The sequence below is a fragment of the Rattus rattus genome, chromosome 5 (assembly GCF_011064425.1).
Source record: "Rattus rattus isolate New Zealand chromosome 5, Rrattus_CSIRO_v1, whole genome shotgun sequence".
Lineage (NCBI taxonomy): Eukaryota > Metazoa > Chordata > Mammalia > Rodentia > Muridae > Rattus > Rattus rattus.
In genome coordinates, this window is record NC_046158.1 from 3290612 (window position 1) to 3316180 (window position 25569).

At 52.6% G+C, this 25569-nt stretch overlaps 1 protein-coding gene across 13 annotated transcripts in view; it reads left to right on the forward strand.

Moving 5' to 3' along the window:
* Nucleotides 1-25569, forward strand: part of Dnm1 (dynamin 1) — a 42996-nt gene that overhangs the window by 12227 nt on the left and 5200 nt on the right. For 9 of the 13 annotated variants that reach the window (XR_004387960.1, XR_004387961.1, XR_004387962.1 and 6 more), the window contains exons 4-19: nt 128-331; nt 1588-1686; nt 1778-1938; nt 3421-3563; nt 3678-3813; nt 3941-4008; nt 6634-6772; nt 11734-11820; nt 16290-16360; nt 16547-16598; nt 16825-16836; nt 18896-19009; nt 22423-22532; nt 23555-23666; nt 24048-24059; nt 24362-24532. Coding sequence is in view for 10 of the 13 variants with exons in the window: in XM_032902767.1 (XP_032758658.1) it covers nt 128-331; nt 1588-1686; nt 1778-1938; nt 3421-3563; nt 3678-3813; nt 3941-4008; nt 6634-6772; nt 11734-11820; nt 16290-16360; nt 16547-16598; nt 16825-16836; nt 18896-19009; nt 22423-22532; nt 23555-23666; nt 24048-24059; nt 24362-24532 (1691 nt within the window). In the remaining 3 variants the exon portion in view is untranslated. Of the gene's footprint in view, nt 1-127; nt 332-1587; nt 1687-1777; nt 1939-3420; nt 3564-3677; nt 3814-3940; nt 4009-5013; nt 5153-6633; nt 6773-11733; nt 11821-16289; nt 16361-16546; nt 16599-16824; nt 16837-18895; nt 19010-22422; nt 22533-23554; nt 23667-24047; nt 24060-24361; nt 24533-25569 lie in introns of all 13 variants that reach the window. The other 4 variants (XM_032902768.1, XM_032902772.1, XM_032902765.1 and 1 more) reach the window with 1 other exon arrangement.

Genomic DNA, 25569 nt, shown 5'->3' on the forward strand with positions numbered 1-25569 from the left:
TGTCTAAACCCTCCCACTTCTGGCCGCACTCACCAATAGATGCTCTTTAAGCTGGACGGTGCTCTTTAACTCTGCCCACCTAACCACGCCCACAATGTGAACCCGCCCTCTTTGCCTCTCTGTCCAGTGCTCAACCTGACTCTAGTGGACCTGCCAGGAATGACCAAGGTCCCAGTTGGGGACCAACCTCCTGACATCGAGTTCCAGATCCGGGACATGCTTATGCAGTTTGTCACTAAGGAGAACTGCCTTATCCTGGCTGTGTCCCCTGCCAACTCGGACCTGGCCAACTCTGATGCCCTCAAGATCGCCAAGGAGGTGGACCCCCAGGGTAGGTCTTTGACAGGCAGCTGATGCACAAGGCGTGGCAGGGGGTCTAGTTTTAGTTTAAGGTATTACTAGAGAGTCTAAATAGTGGTGGGATTGGAGTTAATCTTGAGACTCATTTCAGTTGGGTATAGGGAACCCTCATCTTAACATAGAAAGTCCAGGATTGAGGCCATCACTAGCTATACAGTAAGTCTGAGGACCACCTGGGTTACATAAGATCCCATCTCTATAAGCTAAAAAGGGGGGACCCTCAAGGTGACTCCATGGGAAAGGTCTTTGTTGCCGATGATGACCTGAGTCTGATCCGTGGAATCCATGTGGATGAAGGGATAGACCTGACCTCTGTAAGTTGTCCTCTGACCCATGGGACATGGCTGCACTCATACATAAATAAGTAAATAAATAAATGTGATACTTAAAAGACCCACCTCAAAGAAGCATTTTATCTGGGTTGGAGACATGGCTTAGTGCTGGGGTTCTTACCTGGCATGGTGTAGTTAAAATATCATTTTGGCTAGGTGGTGATGGCACACACCTTTAATCACAGCCCTTGGTAAGATAGGGCACTCACATACATAAAATAAATAAATTAAATACAAATCACAGCACTTGGGAGACAGAGGCGGGCAGCTCTATAAGTTCAAAGCCAGCCTGGTCTACAGAGTGCGTTTCAGGGCAGCCAGGGCTACACAGAGAAACCTGTCTCAAAAAAAAAAAATAATAATAATAATGCTAGGAACCGGTGTGGTAGTGCACAGTCAGGACCCTATCTCTCAGGAGGTGGAGGCACAAAGATCATGAGTTCAAGGCCAGGCCAGTCTACCTATTTCAAATTAAAAAAAATTTTTTAAAGTATTTTCTTAGCACGGATATTTTGCTGGCATGATGTTTGTGCACAGAGGCCAGAAGATGGCACTGGATCCCCTGAAACTGTTACAGACAGCCGTGAGCTGCCATGTGGGTGCTGGAAACTGAACTGGGGTCCTCTGGAAGAGCAGCCAGTGCTCTTAACCGCTGAGCCGTCTCTCCAGCCCCTGTGTGTATCAGGTTTGAAGTCAGCTTGAGCTTCCTAGCCAGATCCTCTCTGAAAGAAACGGTAACAGCAGCAACAACAACAACAAAAACCACTTTGTCCGCTTCGGATCACTGAAGAGGGGCAGCTGTGTGGGGAGGGAGTGGACAGGGGATGAGGGGAGCAGCGTGGAAGGTTTGAGATACATGAAGACCAGAGCCGCTGTGACAATCCTCACTTCGCAGGTCAGCGCACCATTGGGGTCATCACCAAGTTGGACCTGATGGACGAGGGCACAGATGCTCGGGATGTGCTGGAGAACAAGCTGCTCCCATTGCGCAGAGGTAGGCAAAGGGCAGGCTTTCCCCACACCTCCCTTCCTGAGGGGCCGGCTGACCCTTGACCTTGACCCTTGACCTTGACCGTGCCGCATAGGCTACATTGGCGTGGTGAACCGGAGCCAGAAGGACATAGATGGCAAGAAGGATATCACAGCCGCCTTGGCTGCCGAGCGCAAATTCTTCCTCTCCCACCCGTCCTACCGCCACTTGGCTGACCGCATGGGCACACCCTACCTGCAGAAGGTCCTCAACCAGGTAGGGGGGCAGGCCAGGCCCGGGCCTGGGAAAACAAGAGTAACTTCAGATGCATCTTTTTCTGTTTGTGTTTTGGTTTTGTGAAGTTTTATTTTATTTATTTTATACGTATGGCTGCTTTGTTTGTGTCCACTGCCCGAGAATGTCAGAAGACAGTGTTAGCTCCCCCTGGGACTGGAGTTACAGATGGTTTTCAGCTGTCGTGAGGGTGCTGGGAATCAAACCTGGATGCTCTTAACTGCAGAGCTCTCCAGCCCGGTTATCTCAGTTCAACTTTTTTTTTTTTTTTTTTTTTCAGTTCATGCTTGCCTAGGCAAGCGCTTAAGGGTGACCAACCCGATCTCAGTTCATTAGGGTGACCAAGATAGCACCCAGTAAAGAACCACCAAGATCCAGGGAAGGAAAGCCCTTGCCCCAGTTCCACGGGGAGGTAGTGACAGGATTTTGCTGACCTTTCCTGTCTGGGATGTGGAGGGGAGCCCCAGGACTCGCAGCATGTATAGAAGACCAGGATTTTGTGTGGATGGCGGCACTGACTAGAGATCGCTGGAATGTATTCAGCTGGACATCCTGGTCCTTTTGTCAGGATCCAGAGAGGCTGATCCAGGAACCGCAAACATTCAAGAGGCTTCCCTGGGATGTTCTCCCTTCTGGAGTGTGTGTAGGGGGCAGTCAAGACTACCATAGACCTGGGTTCCATTCTCTGCCCCATTCTCACCCTTTGCAACACTACTTTCTGAAAAAGAGGACAGTAGTGACCAGACCCTGCCCCTTAGTGTCCCCACGATGGCTCATGCGGATAGGGTATAGACAAACCTAGCAGACTTGAACACATGAACTTGAGACTTACCTTTAGATAATTGGAGCCCGGAGGAGTGCAAGGTGGGGTGTCCTTCAGCCTTCCATGCCTAAGTACATTTGTGTTCTGGTACCCAAAACATTCAATCACTCAACGCTAGGTAGCTTTAAGTATCGACGCAGATTCCTGGCTTCTGTCAGAAACCGAGCTATGGCATATCGATTCTGATAGCTCATCTCTGGGAGCACCTGCAGAGCTCCTGGCCTGCCTGCTGTCGAAGGGGTTCTCAATCTGTGGGTCACAACCCCTTTGGGGGCTGAATGACCCTTTCACAGGGGTTGCACATGAGACATCCTGCGTATCATGCATTTACATTGCTGTATCACGTGTTTACATTGCTGTTCATGACGGAAGCAAAATCACAATTGTGAGGTAGCAACAGAAATGATCTTATGGTTGGGGGAGGGGGGTCACCACAGTAGGAGGAATTGTATTAAAGAATCGTAGCATCAGGAAGGTCGAGAACCACTGCTGTACAGCTGCTGGCCCGGTCCTCCTCAGCTCCGCGCCTCACCGCATCCACACAGCCTCCCGGCATCCCTCCTTCCCCATCCATGCCTAGGCCTGTGGACATTTAAGCTTGTGACCTTGGTTTTAACCTTTCCTTTCCTCACCACGCCCAGCAACTGACCAACCACATCCGGGACACACTGCCGGGACTTCGGAACAAACTGCAGAGCCAGCTGCTGTCCATTGAGAAGGAGGTGGACGAGTACAAGAACTTCCGACCGGATGACCCAGCGCGCAAGACCAAGGCCCTGCTGCAGTAAGGCTCCTGGCCCCAGTCCCCGGGGCTGAACTACTCCAGCCCCCACTCCCCCCCTCCAGGGCCCAGGGCTCCCTCCTCTGCATCTTCAGGCCACGCCCTTCTCCCACACAGGATGGTCCAGCAGTTTGCAGTGGACTTCGAGAAGCGCATTGAGGGTTCTGGAGACCAGATCGACACTTATGAACTGTCAGGTGGAGCCCGCATTAACCGGATCTTCCACGAACGCTTCCCTTTTGAGCTGGTTAAGGTAGGGCCCTGCAGTCCCAGGCAGGAGGGTAGGCCCTGTCTCTCTCTAGTAGCAGGGCTCTAGGAGTAGTAGTGTCTCTCCTAGTAGCAGGGCTGACACTGACCAGCTTTCTGTCTGTTCACTGCAGATGGAGTTTGATGAGAAGGAACTGCGAAGGGAGATCAGCTATGCTATCAAGAACATTCATGGCATCAGGCATGTACTGGGACCAGGGTGGGGCTGGCACCCTGCTAGGCAAGGGGCACGGGGCCCGAAGGAGCCTCCGGCAGTAAAGACCTGAGTCCTGGTTTTCAATCCCCTTAACCCCACTTTCTGGCTCCTAGGTCAGCAGGCTGCAGCTAAGGGAGGTGGCTGGGAGGCTTGGGCTCTCAGTAGACTGCAATCCACTGGTCACCTTGGCTGTCCTTGGGAGAGTGGCCTGGAGGCACAGGGTACAGGTGTCCAAGGAAGCACTCTACAGGGATGGGTGCAACTCTCCCCAGGGTGCAACAGTTCTGCCCAGTGCCACCCAGGACACTGAGCAAAGGGTAGGATTACATAGCACCCAGATATCATTCTACATCACTTTATGAAGGGAGTTTTCAATTTGTCAGACTCTCCCAGGATCCCCCCCACCCCATTTTACCCACTCTCCTCCTAAGCCACCCGTTAGTGAATAAAGGAGGCTGGGGGATACCGACTGCTCTTTGGACACCCGCCTCCCTCCCTCAGGGACCCAGACTTTCACCTGACACCCCTGTGAACCAGGCAGGAGAGCCCCGTGCTCCTCCTTAGGTTCTCTGCTATGTCTTGGCATGAAATTTACAATGTGATAACTACGTTGGCCTAATTGGAAGACCTCCCCTCCTAGTCTTAAAAAGAAAAAAAAAAGCTCAGTTCTCAGAATGGCTCTTAAGGAGGCCTTGGTTTGGCAATTTCCAAAGAGTCTGGGGCTATAGAACCTTTCACAGCAACTCTTAAGAGGAAGCAAAAGGTACACGGGAGAGACTCAAACAGAGTTGTCCGGCCCAAGGATCACTGATGGAAAACCTCTCAGTAGAACTTCCCAACCCACTGACAAGATGGGGTCACTGAGGCTCAGAAAGGGTAGTGGGAGGACTCTTCCCCCCAGGTACAGGGGCTGGAGAGGGATCCTGGCCTGGCACTCCTGACAAGTGCCAGCCAGTGACACTGTGCCCTTCTCCTGCTCCGGGCGTTCAGAACGGGGCTGTTTACCCCAGACATGGCCTTTGAAACCATTGTGAAAAAGCAGGTGAAGAAGATTCGAGAGCCGTGTCTCAAGTGTGTGGACATGGTTATCTCGGAGCTAATCAGCACGGTTAGACAGTGCACCAAGAAGGTAACAGGCAGCCCCCCTCAGCCCCCCATCCCTTCCTGCACTGCTCAGCCAGACCCCACATACCCCACCATCTCCTCAGTAGCATGCACAGGCCTCAGCGGGGTGGGGAAGGACAGGGGAGCCCTCTGAGGGGGCCTCACCCACACCTTGATCCCCAGGTCTGGGGAATCAAAGAATTGGACACTAAGAGATCTCCCCTGACTCAGAAAGAATGGGTTTAAGGGAAACCTGGGCCCCTGCCTTCCACAGATGTGGGGTTGATTACCTTCCAAGGCTCTCGAAGGGTCTTGAGGAAGCCTCAGCCTGAGGACATGGGAGGGGACAGGATCTTCTGGGGTACTGTGCCGGACCCTGAGCAGCCAGAGGAACGCAGAGGGCCCAGGACTGGGGTCCCATGTCTCCCTGTTGTCCTTCATCCTCTCCACCCCTCTTTGGGGACTGTCATTCAGGTCTCTCCATCACTCCCACATTCAGCTGTCCAGGGACAGAGCTGTCTCCTGCCAGGCAGCCAGCCTCACAGAACTGCCCAGGAAGGCAGGGCTTGCTCATTGCTCACAGCAGGGAAACTGAGGCTCGGGCTGTATCCGCTAAGAAGTGGCAGAGCTGTTGCTGGAAGCTGGGGCTATGGGACTCTGAAGTCCAGTGCTCATTGGTTCCTCCCAGGACGCACTCCCTCCCCACTGCTGCCTCGGCCCCTCTCAATCACCGCTCCCCTCTCTGTCTCCTCACCTCTTCTCTCACTTTCTGTCTTTTGGAGCTGAGTTCCCACAGGCCAGTTAGGAGGAGAGGCAAGGGATGCCCCTTGAGGAGGAAGAGAGGAGCAGGGCAGGCAAGGAGGTCAGAGCAGAGGTTGGGAGGGCCAGCTACTGCATGAAGCTCCAGGAGGCTTCGTAGTCCGTGAGAACTACGGACTGCAGGAGGACAGTGCACAGCCTAGGCAGCTGAGCACCCTAGCAGAGGTAGCCGATGGGGCTGGGCTTTTGAGTCTGGAGGAAGCAATTCAGGGACACTCAAAAGCCTAGACTTGCACAGAATGTGCGGCCAGGGCCTGGTCTGGGTCAGGTCCTTAGGAGGACCCAAAGGCACCGGAACAGAGCATGGAAAAAGAGCTTGGTGTTGTTGAAGAGGGTTCTAGGGGGCATCCCTGGGGCAGAGGATCTGAACCAGAAAGGGCTCTCTCAGAACAGGGGTTTGGTCCCTTACACCTTCGGCCATAACCCCAGAGCCCTGGGGGAGGGGGTGCCTGGCAGCACCTGGCAGGTGCAACCCTGGGAGAGGTGGGGGGCTGGGTCCCACGCTCACCGTGTCTTCTGTTTCTCTCTCTTTCTCTCTCTGTTGGTGTCTCTCTCTTCCCCCCATGCCTGGCCATCCTCACCCACCCTTGAGCCCGGCCGCTTGGCTTTCACTCCCATCCTCATCCCCTCTGCCCACCCGGCTGCTCCCCTCCCTGCCCGCCTCCTCCCCCTCCTCCTCGGGTGCAGGACAGGCCTCTTCACACCTGACCTCGCTTTTGAAGCCACAGTGAAAAAGCAGGTGCAGAAGCTCAAAGAGCCCAGTATCAAGTGTGTGGACATGGTAGTCAGTGAGCTCACGTCCACCATCAGAAAGTGTAGTGAAAAGGTACGGCGGCCGCCTGGGAGGGGCTGGGCCCGTAACCTCAGTGGTTACGGCTTCCCATGGGCAGAACCATCTGCCTAGCCAATGTGATGGCCTCTTGGCTCCCCCATTGGAACCCAGGCAGTCCCTGGCCTGAGATTTCCCGCTGTCTTATAACCCTGGGGCGGCTTTCACTCAGGATCCTGCCAGAGCGCTCTACCCCACCCCACGGTTCTCCTTTCCCATCGGTAAGGATGACTGTACAGTGGCAACCGCGGGATGACAGGGGATGGCGGCTGTTACCGAGCAGCTACTGTGTGTGTCAGTGGGCCAAGTGCCAGCCCTTACTATGGGACTTAATTCTCTCAATAGCGGGTAGCATCATTGTCTTGTGACTAGGCAGATCAGGAAAAGCCGAGTGGGACCCAGATAGAAGAGGGTCCGGGGTCAGAACCTTTTGGGACAGGAAAGCCAATCCCAGGACCTCAAAACCAGTTTCCCCTAAAGGGTATTGGATTGCTCAGTGGCAGTGCTCTGTATGGGTCAGGCACGGGCAGCCTCTTGGGGGTTGTCTGTGACCTTTTCCACATCTTTTCCCTTATCCGCCCACTTGTGGCCATTTTGAGGATTTTTAGCCCAGCTAAAATGCAAAAGGGGACCCCCCTTGGCAGTGAGAACTTTGCCAGAATCTCATAGTGTCCCTGAATCTGAAAATGTCCATTGAGCTGAAGTATATGTGTGGGGAACACATCTGCCTTAACTTCAAGGTTCTAGTGAGCATCACCCAATAGCTCTGGGCCCTACTCTGGGGAGTCCCTGTATCTTGGTGCAGAGGCTGGTCCACGGGCCCTGTCTGTCCCGCTCAGTCCATAACAGAAACAGTTCCAGGTCTACGTAAGGGCACTGAGCATGCTCCAATGCTTGTATTTCATTTTCGTTCTCTTCTTTCCTCTCCTCCCCTCTGTCCTTCCCTCCCTCTCACTTCTTCCCTCTCCCCTCGCACTTCCCTTCCCCTCTCCCTCCCCCTTCTTTTTCCCATTTTTTTTGTTTGTTTTTGAGACATAGCCTCACTCTCTTTTGCCCAGGCTAGCCTAGAATCTACTATGTAGCCCAGGCTGACCTGACTCCCTGGCAGTCCTTCTGTCTCCTGAGCGGTAGCAGTAAAGACACGAGCTACTACACTCGCATTGAAAACTTCCATTATTTCTGGGCTGGCCTGATGGTTCAATGAGTAAAGCCATCACTGTGCATGTGTGCCCCCATATAACACACACACACACACACACACACACACACACACACACACACTAATAAAATAACTCATTTCAAACTTCCCTATTGCTACAACATAATTGGCTTGTGTATCTTAACCACGAGGACACTGATCCTTACCTTGGTTTTCTGGCTCTGCATACATTCTCAGGGGACTCATTACCGAGCCTCTATAAACATTTTTTTTTTCTGAGATGGGGTTTCTCTGTGTAGCCCTGGCTGTCCTGGAACTCACTCTGTAAACCAGGCTGGCCTCGAACTCAGAGGTTCATGCCTGCTTCTGCCTCCCTGAGATTAAAGGCATGTGCCACCACCTCCTGGCCCTATATCATAATTTTTAATGCTGACACCAGAGGCCATTAAATGGATTTGCCCATCTTCCCATTGTTGAACATTTAATTTTTAAAAACATCATAAAGAAGCAAGAGTTGGGGAGATGGCCCAGTTGGTAAAGTGCTTGCCACACAAGCAGGGTCCTGAGCTCAGGTTCCCAGTGCACACATGGAATGCCAGATGCAGCAAGACGTGTGGTCCCAGGGCTGGCAAGGCAGACTGGCAGAGCCCTGAGCCTGCTGCCCCTCCCCAGCCTACCCAAATCTTGGTTCCAGGGTTAGCTATTCCATCTCAGATAGGGTGGAGAGGGAACATTGACTTCCGGCCTCCATGTGAATATACACACAAGCATGCAGGTGCACACGCAGAAACAAATACCCTGGTAATGAGTTTCTCTGCCTGTGATGATACATTATGCATCTTTCTTCGTGGATGGTTTCCTTAGATTGCTAGAAGACTGATTGCTAGAAACCAACGCTCCAAAGCTGCAGAATGCTTTGCTGAGCTGCATTCCTCAGGAAAGCAGTCACTGTGAATGCTAAAACTCTGAAAGCTCTCCGTGCCCATCAAGAGGCAATTGGTAGGAAAAGTTATTATGCAGCTGCAGCGGAAGACTGGGACTACTTAGAGGGCAGTGGAGTGTGGCTGTCCACTCCTGCAATCCCAGCACTGTGGATTGAAGACAGGAGGGTCGTGAGTTCAAGGTCACCCTATGATACATAGTAAGAGGCCAGCCTGGGCTACATGAGATCCTGTCTCAAAAGAAAAGAGGCAAGACAGGCCTGTGCACTTCTGTCCACGTGTCCCTCTCGGATTTAAAAGGAGATATACGCTGTATGATGGGAAATATGTTGCAGAAAAGAATGCTTGTAGCACCTGGGGGAGGAAATTAATAAGTATGGAATCTAAAATCCGGAGTCCTGTTTACCCAAGGCTAACCACTGATTTGAAGGAGAGAAAGGAACAGGGCTGTTCCCGTTTTACACTGAAGTCTTCTGTGGTTAGTAAGGTGGTTCCTGTGAGCGTAGGTCTTAAGAGCGAGCCATCTTTTGGGCCATATGATTTAACTTGAACAGATATGTGTCTTTATAAGCAAAATCCACTCATGTTTTATTTTGTTTGTTTGCTTTTTAATAACCATGTCAGGAGGTGGGGGTTACTACCAGCTCTGCTGGGAGTAGTTGATCCCCCCACCTTCTGGACACAGCTGAGACTGTGTTGCTAGGCGTAGGATAAGAAGGGAAGCTCCCGGGAAGGAGTGCTCTGAGAGGCCATCTAGCAGTTCTGGCTGTGAACTCAGAACCCATGGCTGCTTCAGGAGCTTCCATTCCTGACCTCCAAACCAGTGGGCTCCAGGCTGCCTACTCCTCTCAGCCAAGGATGGAGGGGAGAGAGAGGGAGGGGGGGAGGGAGAGGGAGAGGGAGAGAGAGAGAGAGAGAGAGAGAGAGAGAGAGAGAGAGAGAGAGAGAGATTGATTCCATTTTAAAAACTGGTTAAAAGGGCTGGAGGCAGGAGCTCCGAGGAGGTAGCCAGAATGGGAAAAGACGCTGGAAGGAGCACAATTTCCTGAGGGGGTTGAGGCGGCCCTGTCCATATGGGACATGTGGAAAACTTGAGAAGTGTAGATTCAGGCGCAGAGCAGGGAGCTGGCTGTACAGCAAATCGCTCCCTCCTTCCCAGCTCCACCCCTACCCCTGCCCTGGGCGGGAACCTTGGACCACCTCAAAGGCCTGGTAACTGTGACTCAGCCCAACTTTCTATCCAGGCTCAGAGGCTTCATACAATAAAAAAAAAAAAAAAAAAAAAAATATAAAAAAAGCCACACAGGGCAGCAGACCCCACCAGCCAGCGTTTTTCTGAACCCCAGGGCTCAGGCTAGTTCTCTCAGGCTACGACTACACTGGACTGCCTCACCTGCAGCTGTGACACAGCCACAGGAAGGTTGGATGTAGGCGTCTCTTAAGTCGCCCTTCCTTGGGTGGCATCCTGAGCTCCACTCTCTTCTCTATCCTCCTCCCGACCCCTTCTTGGCCCTCATACTGCCCTTAGAATCAGGCATGGAGTCCCCTGAGAGTCTTGACCCAGGATGGGAAGAAAAGCAGGACCAGGAGCCTGTCTTAGCTGGAGGTTAACGACCCCCGGGAAGGGTAGTCCTGGTGGGCGGGCTCCACCTTCAAAAGTGCACTGAGGACCCCCATCTAACAGCTGGTTCCAAGCCAGGAGATTGAGGGACCTCTGCCTGTTCACCAAGCAAGGAGGGCGTGGGCATTCATCTTCCATCCATCTCCTCATCCCCCCGACATGCTCTCTTTGAGCACTGCTGGTGCCCAGTCCTGCCACAGCCCTCAGGGGACAATTACTACCCAGCCAGAGGAGAGAGGCTGAGGTGGCACAGGGAGGCCCCAGACCCAGCTCTCAGTTCTGAAGGTGGACAGGCTTTCTAGAAGAGCTGGCATGTAAGAGGGGCTACAGCAGAATGGCTGAGCTGAGAGCAGAGACCCTAGGAGTTCAAAGTCACCCTTGGCCACACAGAGAGTACAGTGAGAGTTACTAAGTCTGCTAAGGTTCAGACCTGGGCAGACGTGGCTGGAGATGATGGTGGCAGACAGGCGTACCAAGGGGGACAGGATGGGGTGGGTTATACCCAGTGGGCCCAGGGCCCGGCCAGGCCCCCGCAGGGTACTGCTCATGCTGCTGACACCCCATCTCTGCATGTCCCGGTGTCCTTGCATGCCTGTGTCCTGTAGCTTCTGCATGTTCTCTGGTGTGTCAGCTCTTATTCCCTGTAACTCCTTCTTCCTCTGCTCTGGCAAGGATCATTGCCTGTCCCCAGCCTGACTCAGGAGGTCAACTGGCACCATGGGCCCTCCCCTTCTCCAGTTCCTCCCAGATAGGTCTCTGGAGGCTGTTCTCTGCTAATTTCTCACCTGGCTGTCATTCAGAGCCTTTAGGAAGGCAAGAGGTAACCCAAAGGGTCAGTGAATGCCTTAGGAGCTAAGGATGCCTCAAAGGCCTCCTTCTGCCAGGTTGGTCTTCCAAGACGGCCATGTCAAGATGGCGGCTCCCGCAGCCTGGCTCTTTCTGTAGTTCTCCCCATGGAGACTGCCTCTTGCCCACTGAAATTGCCCAGGTGGGATGGTTCTGGAACCGGGAAGACCCTTGAATTGCCCTTTAGAATGCACACTTTGGTGGACGGAGTGGCCATGTTTGGTGCCATCAGCTTCCTGGGGCCCTAGAGCTCTCTTCTTGGCCTGGTTGGTGTTCCCCATGCATATCTCCCACCCCATGCTCCTGGGTCCCTGTACTCAGGTGGGGTTTTGGTGCCTAATGCCCCAGGCCCTGTGTGTACGTGGCTCTCTCCTCTCCTGCCCCTCTCTAGCTCCAGCAATACCCCCGTCTGCGGGAGGAAATGGAACGAATTGTGACCACCCACATCCGGGAACGTGAGGGCCGCACCAAGGAGCAGGTGAGCACACAGTCCATCTCCGTCTCTTTTCTTCTTTTCAAGATCACTCTCTGATCCTCTCTGCTTTCTGATGGGGTGATAGAGTTAATGTGAAGTGGATCGTTGTGAGCATTTTGAAGGGCACAGTACAGCAATACTGAGTGTGCGAGACACCATGGTGCCATCACCACCGGCTGCAGAAGGCTTTGTGTCTTGCAATGTTGACTTTGTGCTTGCCCTAAACACTCCCCTTGCAGCCCCTGGACGGCCCCCTTTCTCTTTAATTTATCTAGGTTCCTGTGGTAAGTGAAATCATATAGTATTTCAAGCCTTTGGTATCTCTTTGGTATCCCACATTTCATAGTGCCTTTACGGTTTATCCAAAATATTGTAGCAACTAATCTGTCGACTATACACTGTGCTTTTGTTTATGTATTGCAGTCTTTTCCACCTTAAGTTTTTCCATGCATGCGTGTTTTGCCTGTGCGCATGTCCGTGTATTATTTTTGTGCCTGGTGCCCAAGAGGCCAGAAAATGATCCCTGGGCCTGGAGTTCCAGGTGGCTGTGAGCCTCCATGCGGGTGCCGGGAATTGACCAGGGCCTTCTGGAAGAGCAGCCAGTGCTCTTAATCGCTGAGCCATTTCCCTCCAGCCCCTCTCTGCCATCCTTTAGGTGTCGTATATAAACCTGCTAATAAATATGGCTGGCCAAACACTTCCTCAGGTCCCTGCTTGCAATTCTTTGAGGTCTACACTTGGAAGTGGAATTGGTGGGTCACATGGTGATGCCACCTACCGTGTTTTTACTAGTTGTCCTGGGAACTGTCTCTGGCCGACCCCCTTTGTTTAATTATTTGAGAAATCACCATACTGATTTCACCATTTACATTCCCTCATGTTCTTTTCTTTTCTCCTTCTGTTTCTTGTTCCTTTGGCTCCTCCTTCCCTCCTTCCCTCCCTCCCTCCCTCCCTTCCCAACTGCCCTCTGCGCCCTAACTGAAATCTCACTATGTAGCCTAAGCTGCCCACAAACCATGATCCTCCTGCCTCATCCTCCGGAGTGCTCCGCACGCACCCCTACACCCAGATTCGAGATCCTTCCTTTTTTCTTAGCCTGTCTGGCATCCTTGGCTTCCTGGCAGTCTGTCCAGTCATCCCCTGAGGCCTTTCTCTGTTTGTTTGCTATGTCTCTGGCTGGCTTACGCCTTCACAGCCGCTCCTCCCTTTGCATTTCTGTTTCTGAAATATTCACTCATTCACAAATTTAGATACCAGATGTTGTCTTTGGGACTGGGAGAGCAGAGATATTTGGGCCCATTTTAGACCTCCTGAGGCTCAGAACAGGGTCTCACACTATGTAGCCTGGAACTCTGTAAACCAGGATGGCCTCAAACTCACAGAGCTCCACCCGCTTCTGCCTCCGGAGTGCTGAGATTAAAGGCGTGGGCCACTTGCCTCCTCTTTGATTGTCTGTCACCTCCTGCTCCAACCCTGTCTTCATGTGTCCCTTCTCCACAATGTTGTGTCCCTGGTCACTGGAATTCATGTTCTTAAGTCCTTATTATGCCAAATGCCGTTATGAACAACTGTGCTCCTGAATTCCTGGGAGGTGGCCTAAGAGAATGAAAGGCTTGAGGCTACCCCGGGCAACGTACAGAGACCCTGTTTCCAAACAAACAAACAAACAAACAAACAAACGAACAGACAACCCCAAAAAACAACAACAAGATTAAACAACAAGAAGAAAAGAAACCAGGCAGAGCTCAGTGAGTAAGCCATTTGCTATGCAAGTGTGAGGACCTGAGTTTGAATCCTTAGAACCCAGGGGAAACCAGGCGTGGCCATGCACACCTGTGATCCCGGCGCCCCTGTAGCAAGATGGAAGGCAAGCGACAGAAGAAAGCCAGGCGTGCTGGCACAAACCTTTAACTTGGGAGATGGGGCAGGAGGGTGTCTCTGAATTTGAGTGGTCTACATAGTGAGTCCCAGGACAGCTGGGACTACCTAGAGGGACCCTGTCCTGACAACTTTCCTGAGAGTCGGGGGTAGGGGTTGGGAGGAGCCCAGGAAGCTAAAGGTCCAACTTGCTTGCTGTATGCGATGGTAGCGAGAGCCCTTTCTCAAACAAGGCAGAGGCTAGCAAGGACAGTCAGGGTTATTATCTTCTGACCTCCATATGCGCACGTGGTGTGCACACTGCTCTCACCCACACCCGCCCACAAATCACCTGAGCGAGTGGCTCCTCGGCGTCTCACCTCCCTCAGCCTCCATTCCTCTCTCCCTCCAGCCCTCCCCTGTTTTTAAGTTGCAGCCGTGCATGCGTGTGAGGACTTACATAGCCCAGGCCGCTTTGAATTCACTATGCAGCAGAGGATAAACTTGAAGCCCTGCTTCTCCTGATCCTCCCCTCTGAACGCTCAGATTACAGGAATGAACCACCATGCCTGGTTTATGTGCTGTTGGAGATTGAAGCCAGGGCTTCCTGCATGCTGGTCACTCTGTCACCTGAGCCACACCCCCAGCTCCAGCTCTCCCCCTAGGAACCATGTTCTCACGGTGCGGTGCATCGTGCCTCGCTCTCCACAACACTCACTATTTAACTTCTGTTGGACGCCTCAGACATGTTGAACGAGTGACTCACTTCAGCGTAATTTGTAGTCCCCAATCCTTGGGGGCCAGAAATGCTTCCTCAGCAGAATGTCAGCCTCAGGAAGGAAGGACAGGCCCCAGCTCACAGGAAGGGGAAAAGAGGACTTGGGGGTAGACCCAGCAGTCACTTTCATCAAGGCTCAAGGCTGGACATGATGGCCCTTGGCTGGAACCCTAGCTCTCTGGAGGTGGAAAAGACCAGGCTTTCGGAGCTATCCTCAGCTACCTAAAGAGTTCGAAGCCAGACTTGGGCTATGTAAGGCTTGTCTCATAAACCAACCAAACCAAACCCAACCAAACCCAACCAAACCAAAACAAACAAAAGACTCAAATACAAGTATCTTCACACTTCAGAATTTGTAGTGTGTGTGTGTGTGTGTGTGTGTGTGTGTGTGTGTGTGTGTGTGTGTGTGTGTGTGTGTGTGTGTTTCCCCTACCACAGCCTAGAATTTTCCTATGCTTTTGAACATCTATGGAGTCTTTCATTTTCAGGTCACCTCATCTATTTCACTTTTTTTTTTTTTTTTTTTTTTTTTTTTTGTTGTTTTTTTTTTTTTTCCGGAGTTGGGGACCGAACCCACGGCCTTGCGCTTCCTAGGCAAGCGCTCTACCACTGAGCTAAATCCCCAACCCTCTATTTCACTTTCTAACGGCCATTGCCTTGTTCCACATTTCTTCCATTACAAAGCATGTCGACATAAGCCAGCTGTCCCTGGTACCCAGAAGACTGAGGTTGGAGGAGCGCTTACACCCCAGAGTTCAAGACTAGTCTGGGCAGCGAACATAAACATCTTATCTTGGGGGGTGGGGGAGAAACAAGCAAACAAAAGGGAAAACTTTACAGGCCTTGGACACTCTGTCTCCCAGATCTTTGATTATTTGATGAGCTTATCTGAGATATACTTCTAAAAAGGTTAATTTTAATGTTTAATTACCAAATTGCCTTCCATAGTAATACTAATTAGTCTTGGTAGCCCCTCGCTCACTTATGTAGGTGACTGTACAAAAGTAAGAATTACGGCGCTGGGCTGGGGAGATGGATGGCCCAGAGGTTAAGAGCACCGGCTGCTCTTAGAGAAGACCAGGGTTCCGTTCGCAGCACCCACGTGGCAGCTCACGGACACCTGTAGCTCCAGTTTTAGGTGATCTGACACCCTCTTCTGGCCTCTGTGGGCACCGTATGTGTGTGGTGCTCATACAGCCATATGCACAACATAAATAGGAATCCATCAATCTTTGAGAAAAAAAAAAAAGAGCTACAGTCCCACCTTCCCATGCACACTCTATCCTAACGTTTACTAACACTCACTGTCTGTTTGGGCTAAGAAAGATCTTACTCGATGGACTGAGATGGTGCATGCTCACCTTTAATCCCAGTACCCAAGAGGCAGACACAGGAAGATCTCTGAGTTTGAGGCCAGCCTGGTCTACAAGGGGAGTTCCAAGACAGCCAGGGCTATGCAGAGAAATTCTATCTCTAGAGAACAAAAAAAGAAGAATGTTACTCCACTGACTAAGAGCTCTTTATGAACAAGGGTGGACATGTTTTGCATATTTTAAAATTTATTGTTAGCATGTATTAATTACTTACAATAATCATTTCAGCTTTTGCGTACTCTTATTAGCTGTTTGCATGTCTTCTATGAAATACCCATTCATGCTTGTTGACTACTTTGACCTGTGTTTCCTTTTGTCTTTCAGTTATTGACTGTAGGGACTCTTTATTTATTATGGACCCTAACCTTCTGAATGTACTGAAAGTATCTCTCTCCTAGCTCGTCGTCATTCTTAACCTCTGTGTCGTCTTTTCTATTTGCTCACCAACCCGTGGACCCTGGAAGGTCATGCTTCTCATCGACATTGAGTTGGCTTACATGAATACCAACCATGAAGACTTCATAGGCTTTGCCAAGTGAGTGCTCCCAGGAGTGACCCTTTGTGTGCGTGAGCGCACATATGCGTGTATATGTGCACATGTGTGTCTGTCCATTCCAGTTCTGCCAGCTTAACCCTCTAAGTCCCGTGCCCTGTGAGCAGTGAGCACTGGAGCCGAGCCTCTTGAGAGAAGTTTTGAGACTCCTCCCCTCTCTCCCATTAGTGCTCAGCAGAGAAGCAACCAGATGAACAAGAAGAAGACTTCAGGGAACCAGGTGAGTGGGCCCCAGTGCCCCAGCCCGAGGGATGGAGGATGCCGGATGGATTTGGAGCTCTGAGAACTCCTCTCCCAACGGGAAGGGTCCTACAAGGCCAGAGAACCTGTCCTCTGCCAGTCACAAGCTTCCCACTCTGCCTCAGTAATCCTCTTTCCTCTCTCCCCGATGCTTCTCCTGGTTGCTATGGTTACTTCTCCTGGTTGCTATGGTTACCTCTTTGCAGGATGAGATTCTGGTGAGTACCAGGCCTGGGTGGGGCGGTTCTTGGCTTGTGCAGTTTCGGGGAGGTGGTGTCTCGCTGGTGATTGGGATCTGCTCGGGGCAGAGGGTACCCTTTGTCTGAGCACCTTGCACGTTATATACCAGCACATGAATTCCACACCTGCTCACAGGACAGAGGAAGGCCCCGCCATGCTCACAGTCCCATAACCCATGTATAAGTGTGCACCAGCCAAGCACCTGCTGCAGGCAGAGCTACACCACATGGGGATGGATGGGCCCAGGGCTCAGTTGCTGCTCTTTAAATGTCTGTTGGAGGAATGTTTGGTGACTGTTTGGAGTGGATATGAGACAGGCATGTTCTTAAGAAGCAGGCAGTGACCTCCAATGGAGAGTTAAGACATGATGAACAGTCAGGAGCCTGGCCCCTCCTCTCCTAGCTCCCGGCTCCATACTTCAAATGGCTGTGGAAGCAGCACTTATTAGCAGCCCTGGCTCAATCCAGTCATACACACGAGACCCGGAGTCTTCACTATTTTCCACTAGTTTCCAGAGGATGTGACTGGTTTAATATCTGTTTCCCATCCCAGCTTCTCGGTCCCAGCACACAGTAGGTTCTCAGAGAAGGAGGACCAAAGGGAATTGTATCTCAGGAAGCTTCAGAGCCTGCCCTGCCCCTGCCCCTTAAAGACCCCGTACCTACAGATAGGGCCCCAGTAGGACCTCTGAGAGTTCCGGGTAGGATGAGAGTCTCCAGTTCAGGTACTCTGACGGGGAGCTAGGTGAGCAGGTGAGAGCTCAGGGTTGGGAGTGGCTAAGAGGAGGAAAAAGCTGTAAGTCAGCTGGGAAGCAGACTGTGCCAGTCAGATCCTGGGACAGCAATGGACTGAGGTCCAAAGGTAGGCACTGAGGACATCCCACCAGTGGGGTGGGAGAGGGTTGGCAGGGTGTCTGGTTCTGGGCGCCCTGTTAATTTGTTAATTGACCAAAGTAGTGGTGATCTCCCTCTGTTTGGGTGCTGGTAGATTGTGTGATTTGAATTCCCAGTGAGGTTCTCAGAGGCCTGGGGGAGTCAGGAAAGGCTAGAAGTGAGTTGTGCACCCAGGCCTCCAGAGAAGCATCCAGTGAGGTCAGGACCAGGGAGGGAGCAGGACAAGATGAAGTCCCTCTTCAGTCAGAGTCACAGGGGCAGGCCGGGGGGTTTCGCACAATGACCAAGGTCTGTGGGGATGTTTTGGGACAGACCTCTGGAAATGAACTCGTGCTTGTTATTCTGGACTTTCAGTGGGAAGTTCAGGCCTGGAAAATGGGTGGCTTGGTTTCTCCCTTCTGCCCCCAAAGGCTTTTAGAACTGTAACAGCTCAGTGTCCATTTATTCATGTCACCACAAACATTCCTCCATCACTGACTGACCAGCACTCCACAAAGTGATGCCGGGCACAGGGAGACGCATGCATTAGCAGGAAAGGCTGCCAACGTGGCTAATATCGTTCTTTCTGGAGAGGGAGGGAGAGAGTATTAAAATTGCAGTCTCGGTTACAGAGGCAAACATAAAAGACTAATCAGAGATCATTACCGTGCTCCTGATGGGCACGGAGGATAGGGAGGGCCGCTTGCCCTGTAAATCTGAACAGATACCAGGGGGAGAGTAGATATGTGCCAGGTGAAAAGGGAAGAGGAGCAGCCACAAGTACAAGCTCCTGAGGTTAGACGTGTGTCAGAGGACACCCTCAAGTGATACTCGGAGTTGCTCTATCTAAACGTCTGCCAAACTCTGCTTGCACACTCTTAGCGACGGGGAGCTCACCCTCCGTTAAGTGGCCAGTCCTTGGTTCACACATCTCTCTGGCAGTTAGAAGGCTCTCTCTCTTGAGCTGACCTTCGCTTTCCTGTCTTCTACTCTCTTCCCTTGTGGTTCAAATCAGGGCAGGCCTGGCCCCCACCCTCTCTGACCTCAGTCAGGCCTCAGAGAACTTGGAGAAGGGGCTTTTCAAGGCCTCCTTATTCATCCTTTCCTCCATGAGAAAGCCTGGCCCATGCCCACCGACCTCCTCCTCCTCCTCCTCCCGCTCCAGGTCATTCGAAAGGGGTGGCTGACCATCAACAACATCGGCATCATGAAGGGAGGCTCCAAGGAGTACTGGTTTGTGTTGACTGCTGAGAATCTGTCCTGGTACAAGGACGATGAGGTGAGTCAAGGATTACTGACTGTCAGGGGTCACGGGGCCTAGGCCACACCCCAGGGGTCTGAAAAGACTTGCACGAGGGCGCAGAGGAGGGTGTACAATCAGGGAGGTACCCTCTTATCCGGGCTGGAAGGAGAAGACGGCTGGCCTGGAAGCACCCTGGAGTGGGTAGGCAGGGGTGCTGGGTGCCTCTCGCTCCCTGACCCAGCAGCCCAGTGGCCTTCCTGTTTTCTCACTCCGAGGCGTGCCTCCTCCTCTGTGGCCCCTACAGGACCATGACACACACATGTCCAGCAGCCAGACACTCAGTTAACCCCTGCACCCCAATACCCTCAGCCCCTGCCAACCAAGGCAAGCCGTTCAGGGTACTTCCAGGCTGAGGGACCAGTAGTGATGACGGCCTACAAAGCCGGCCCCCGGAATAGCCCCCTGCCTCTTAGGGCACCTAGAGGCCCCCACCAGTCTCTTCCAGCCACTGGTCTCCTTTAAGAAAGAGTCTGTTTGGCTTTCACATCTGGATTCCAGAGGTGACCAGCAAGAATGATGTGGGGGGGGACAGACAGGGGGTGTTGTGGTAACGAACTCCAGCTGGCCAAGGAGTGGGGGGAAGGGAGCCTCTTCCTCCTGAGGGGACTACCATAAGACAGGGTGCTCTCAAGGCTGGGTGCAGTAGCATTATAGAGTAGGGGGGCTGTGATTTGGACCATCATGTCCCCTCCACGATCACTGTCTCCTTCAAGTCTGCCTTGGGAAGGGGCTCCACCTCCCCACCTTGGGCGGGGTCCACTGTCGTCACTGGGGGGGGCGCCAAGACATCTGGACCTCATTACCCCAACCCTGGCCTCTCCTCAAGCTCAGGGGCCCCTGGAAGGGCTGGAGTGTGAGGTGGTGTGGGACTGGGGGTGGCTTCCTATACCGTGTCATCCTGGCAGTCCCCCTACACAGCCCCCATGGCTCTCGTGTTTCCATATATACAGAGTTGGGGGGATGGTGGCCTCATATCTGAAAGGGGTGCATATATATATGTATATATATTTGGGTGAATCTTTTTTTTTTAAGTTTTGTGTTTAGTTGTATGTGAAAACTAGCTGAATATTGGATGTAGAGAGGTGGGGCCTCTGTGTGTGTCTCTGTGTGTCTGTGGCTTATGGATGTTGTGTGTGTGTGTGTGTGTGTGTGCACGTGTGTTGTGTGTTATGTGTTATGTGTTGTGTGTGTGTTGTGTGTGTGTGTTGGGGTGTAAACACCCAGGTGTGAATTTATGAGCTTGAATGTGACTTGACTGTACTGTGTGCCAGTGTAGGGTGGGGGTGGGCCGGAGGACCGAGAATGTGAAGGAGGGGTATTTTAGAGAGAGAGAGAGAGAGAGAGAGAGAGAGAGAGAGAGAGAGAGAGATGTGAGGGTGGGGGAAGGAGCATCCCATTGTGAGGTTGTATGTCTGAGTGTGAATGCATGCCCTTGAGTGTGAATTTGTGTTTGTGTGTGTGTGCCTGGGCATGGATGTGCGCTTTAAAGCTGGGGTGCACAGACGTATGCCTCTGAGCTCAGCTAGTGTGAGCACTGGAGTGCATTGTCGGGATGGGGGTTCAGTTTTTCACTAGGATACCTGGAGTTTGGGCTTGGGCAGGGCTCTGGTCCCCTCAGCCCAGCCATTTGCCCTCCAGTCTTTGGGTTAAGGAAACCTCTTGACAGACAGGCAGTTACCCACATCACCAACCCCGACGACCTCCCCCACCCCACCCTCATCCCCGTCGACCCCAGTGTCCTCCCCCATCACCACAACCTCCTGTATGTCCCGCAGCACGATGGCAGCCCCAAAGTTCTGCACCTCCTCCCAGTCCACCCTGTGCCCCCAGCTCCCTGCCCCAGGTCCAGGCTCTGGTTCTAGAAGACAGCGGGGTTGGTGCGGCTCTCCGGCGACGGCGCCGAGGGTCTAACCCAGCCCAGCCTAACCAATGTGCAGACTACTGTACAATTTGGGAGTCCTGAACAGGTAGTCTAAACACTGGGTAGACGGGGAGGTATCCTCTGGTCCATCCAGGCAGCAGCGTCTGTCCGTCCGATGGGAGCTTTGGTCCCATCCCTTGGAGATACGGTGCACCGAGCCCCAGCTCCCGTGTCCCCCCGGCCCCAGACAGCCAGCCGTGGTCCCTCTCCGCTCTCGACTCCCCTTCTGCCTCCTTTGACGTGGCAGGGGTGAGCGGGAGCTGGGCTGGGAAGGAGGGGCCTGGGGAGGGGGCCGGCAGGAAGGGAGGGCTGGGGGAGGAGGCCACTCCTACCTAGTGTCCAACCCTGAGCGCAAGGCGGCTGTGGCGGGCCTCCCTAGATGGGTTCCAGATGTTCCCTGGCCGTGTGTGCAACTTCCTCTTCTCCTCCCCCAGCCGCCCTCTGGGGCTCCCGGCCACCCGCCTGGCATAAAGAGGGCTTTATGTGGCTGTGCAGGCCAAGCGGGTGTTGGGGGCAGACGGGTGGAGATGACGCCAGGGTGGGAAAGCAAGGTTCTCCTAAACCCAACCCCCACCTGAGATTCAAGGCAAGGCTTGTGGAATCCCACACCGACCACTCCATCCTGTATAGGTCCTACAGTTTTGGGTGGAACCACTATGATACAGGCAGCAGAAACTTTTCCTTCCTGATGCCCATCTGGGGTGTCCCCTCCCAGGTTCCCTGGGACACAGAGGCTACAGACAGATGTATCTGTCTACAGATTTATACAACTTCATCCACAAAACAACACCGGCATGTCAAGCTCTCTGCACAAACCATCGACGAGCATATGGCCCCAAAGTCCAGTCATAATTGCCACCCACATCCACAGTGACAAGCACGCTCTCATTACCATACAGTCCTGTGCATACATGCACCTATGTCCTATAAACCAAAGAACACACAATAGTAAAACTTGCTTGGCCTTGCGATTCTTGGCCACGCAACCACACACGTGTTTACACACATACAATTTCCAGGCTTGTGCTGTGTGTCTGATTGGTAACACATGGGTGGCTGGAAGGGGGAGACAGGGAGTGGGCTGAGCCAGCCCTTTGAAGCCTCCAAGGCTGGTGTACCCCCCAGCCCCCATCTCTGTAGTCAGGAAATGAAGTCAGAGGCAGCCAGGCTGGAAGCAAGAGAGCCTCGTGTGAGCCATCCCTGCCTGAGGCCCAGCCTGGCTTGTCTCCAGGAATTGCTGAAGGTGGGATGAGGGAGACCCCATTGGCACCACTGACTTTGCCAGTCCCTTATAATGTGGCATGGGGTCTGGAGGCTGGTGATACCCAGATGGGGCCAGAGCTCCAGGGCCAGGGTTTACTTATATAGCACCACACGTGCAGCGGGAAGGGATACAGCCCAGGACCACTTTGGGTGAGGCTTGGCAGTGCCAGTCTGACCCTTGCTACCACCCTTCCCTTCTCAACAGGAGAAAGAGAAGAAGTACATGCTGTCTGTGGATAATCTGAAGCTGCGTGATGTGGAGAAGGGCTTCATGTCAAGCAAGCATATTTTTGCCCTCTTCAACACTGAGCAGAGGTGCCTACCTGCCCCTGGCCGAGCGGCTGAGACCCTAGACCCTGAAAGGCCCAAACCATTGCCTGCTGTGTAGAAAATGGATATACGAATCCAGGGATCTGTCATCAACAGCTATAAAGTTTCCCCTGAGTGCTAGAGCCATGTCTAAGCATCCTCCTTCCCTCTGCCCCTCCCTCCATCCCTCCCTTCTTCTGCTCTTATCCCCCCTCCTCCTCTCCCTCCTCCCCTCCCTCCCCTCCCTCCTCCCCTCCCTCCTCCCATCCCTCCTCCTTTCTCACAGCCACTTTCCTAGTATCTGCCTAGCACAGAATACTCTGCCAGGTGCTAGAAACAAAAAGCAGAAAGACTGCCTCTTTCTGGGGGGACTAGAGCTCACTTCCCTGATTCAGGCTGGCTCTTTTTCCCCCCGCTTCTGTTTTTCTTTCCTTCTTTTCCAAAACATAGTTTCTCTGTGTAGCCCTGGCTGTCCTAGAAGTCACTCAGGACCAGGCTGGCCTTGAACTTGCAGAGATCCACCTGCCTCTGCCTTCCAAGTGCTGGGTTTCAAGGCATGTGCCACCCCTGCCCCAGTCCAGACTGGCTCCTATGTGTGTGGGCTCTTCCGTACTCAGAGATAAGAATCGCAAACAGCTACCATCTGCTGAAAGGTCTGAGACCCATGCCAGGGCTACACTGCCTGTCTCCTTCCTTCTTTCCTTTTCAGGCAGGGTCTCATTTATGGAGTCCAGTCTGACCTCAAACTCAAGCATCTCCTGCAGCCTCGGCCCTCTCAAGTACAGGGATTAGTGTGTGCCTTGCCTGGCTTCTGTCCTGTTGTTTTACACCCTGAGCTCCTTGTTTCCCTGAAGCATCCCAGTAGCCACAACAGACAGGAATCATTACCAACCTACCTCCCGAGTGAGGGCACTGAGGCTTGAGTGATGGATACTAGGCATGAGGACCCTAACGCTCACACACGTCCTTATTCCCCCAGCGGGGTGGGGCTTTCCCTCATCTCTCCTCCCACCTACCCAATCCCGCAGGAATGTCTACAAGGATTACCGGCAGCTGGAACTGGCCTGTGAGACACAGGAGGAGGTGGACAGTTGGAAGGCTTCCTTCCTGAGGGCTGGCGTGTACCCTGAGCGTGTTGGGGTGAGTGGCGCCGTGGAGTGAGAGGGAGAGGCCAGCTGCTTGTCCCTGGGGTTCCTCAGAGGGGATCTGAATCCAACTCACAAAGAGCCATCATTCCTTGCTACCTAGATGAGTTTGGAACAAAGCCCTCTGGTTTCCCGCTCTCCCCTCTGCCAGAGGACGTCTCCTGTACTTTCATACACTGGCGGCTTCAGGGTCGCTTCTCACATCTCCCCTGCCACTGCGGCAGTGCATACACATACCAGGGTTAGAGTGCACTGTGCTAAGCTCACACAGTCTCTCCCTTTCCCTCTCTGTGTCTACTTCGAATGTGCCCCTTGGTGGCGGTGGTGACCGTGGCCATGCTGATGTGGCTTCTATGGCTCTGACATGGACCTTCAGGACAAGGAGAAAGTAAGTATACAGGCTCCGCTAGACTGGCACCCGCTCTGGCTAAGTGAGGGGGCAATGTTCGTTTCCAATGTATGGATTGAGAAATGGAGACAAATTCTAGCCACCAGGGTTAGAGTTGAGTCAGGGCTGCATGTGGGGAGGCAGGATCCTTCGAGGCACAGAGGTGGTGAGCCTGGAGCCCCAAGACGCCCTCAGCACCTCAGTGTGGCTGGCACCCTTGCGAGGTCTGCGGTCTCAGTGATCCCTGGACTCTGGTTGCACAAACAACCCTCCCACACCGACGCCTGTGTTCCCAATGGCAGGCCAGTGAGACCGAGGAGAACGGCTCTGACAGCTTCATGCACTCCATGGACCCTCAGCTGGAGCGCCAGGTGGAGACCATCCGGAACCTGGTAGACTCGTACATGGCCATTGTCAACAAGACTGTACGGGATCTCATGCCCAAGACCATCATGCACCTCATGATCAACAATGTATGTATATAGCTGTGGGGTGTGCAGCGTGCTGCATAAGACCAAGCAGCCAGCCAGTGTATTTCTTCTTATTACATTATTTATGTATGCACAGGGCAGGGGAGCACATGCCTTTGTGTTGGTTGTGGGTTGGTCCTGGACAACTGGAGTGAGTTTGTTTTCTCCTTTTACCGTGTAGGTCTTAAGGATTGAACTCAGGTCTTTAGGCTTGTCGGCAAGCACTTTTACCCACAGAATCATCCCATAGTCCCCAAACCCTTAACTTCTTATTTTTTTTTCCAAGACAGGGACTTACTACATAGCTCTAGCTAGCTTTGAACTCACAGAGATCCACTTCCACAGTGCTGGGATTAAAGGTGTGCACCACTATGCCTGGCTCCAAAACCCTTAACTTTGATAGTATTTATTTCAAGCCCTGAGATATCCAAAATATTGTTCTGAGAGAGAGAGTCTTGCTGTGGAGTCCAGGCTGGCCTCAAACTTGTGGCTGATCTCTCCCTGGTTTTACCTCCTCAGTGCTGAGATGGCAGGTACGACCTATTTACTACACCGGGTCCCAATCTAGAAAATATTAATTAACAGGATATTTTCCCATTAAGTTTTGCAAACCCACTTCCGATGTTACATAGCCAGTGGAAATACGTCAACTTAATTTGAATTTCAGGAAACTTACGGTTGAAAAATAAGACACCTAGGCTGGCCCAAACATGCATGTTCTTCAGGAGGGGTTAGGAATCATAGCTTTTTGAGACTCTCAGATGCTGCTTTGAAACACACCTCACAGGGCCACCACAGCCTGGGGCTGTGTAGAAGCAGGCCTCAGGAAAGCAGACCTGGGTTGGAATGCTGTTGGCTTTCCCACAGATTGCCTCTGTGATTCTGAGCGTATGTAATCTCTGAGTCTGTTTCCCAATGTGTAAAGTATGGCCGGCGAAACAGAGCTGACGTCAGAATGCTTATGAAGTGTGGCTTAACACTGAGTGTGGAACGTGGCACGTGCTCAGTAGGTTTTGGAAAAGGAGTCAGTGAGATTGGAG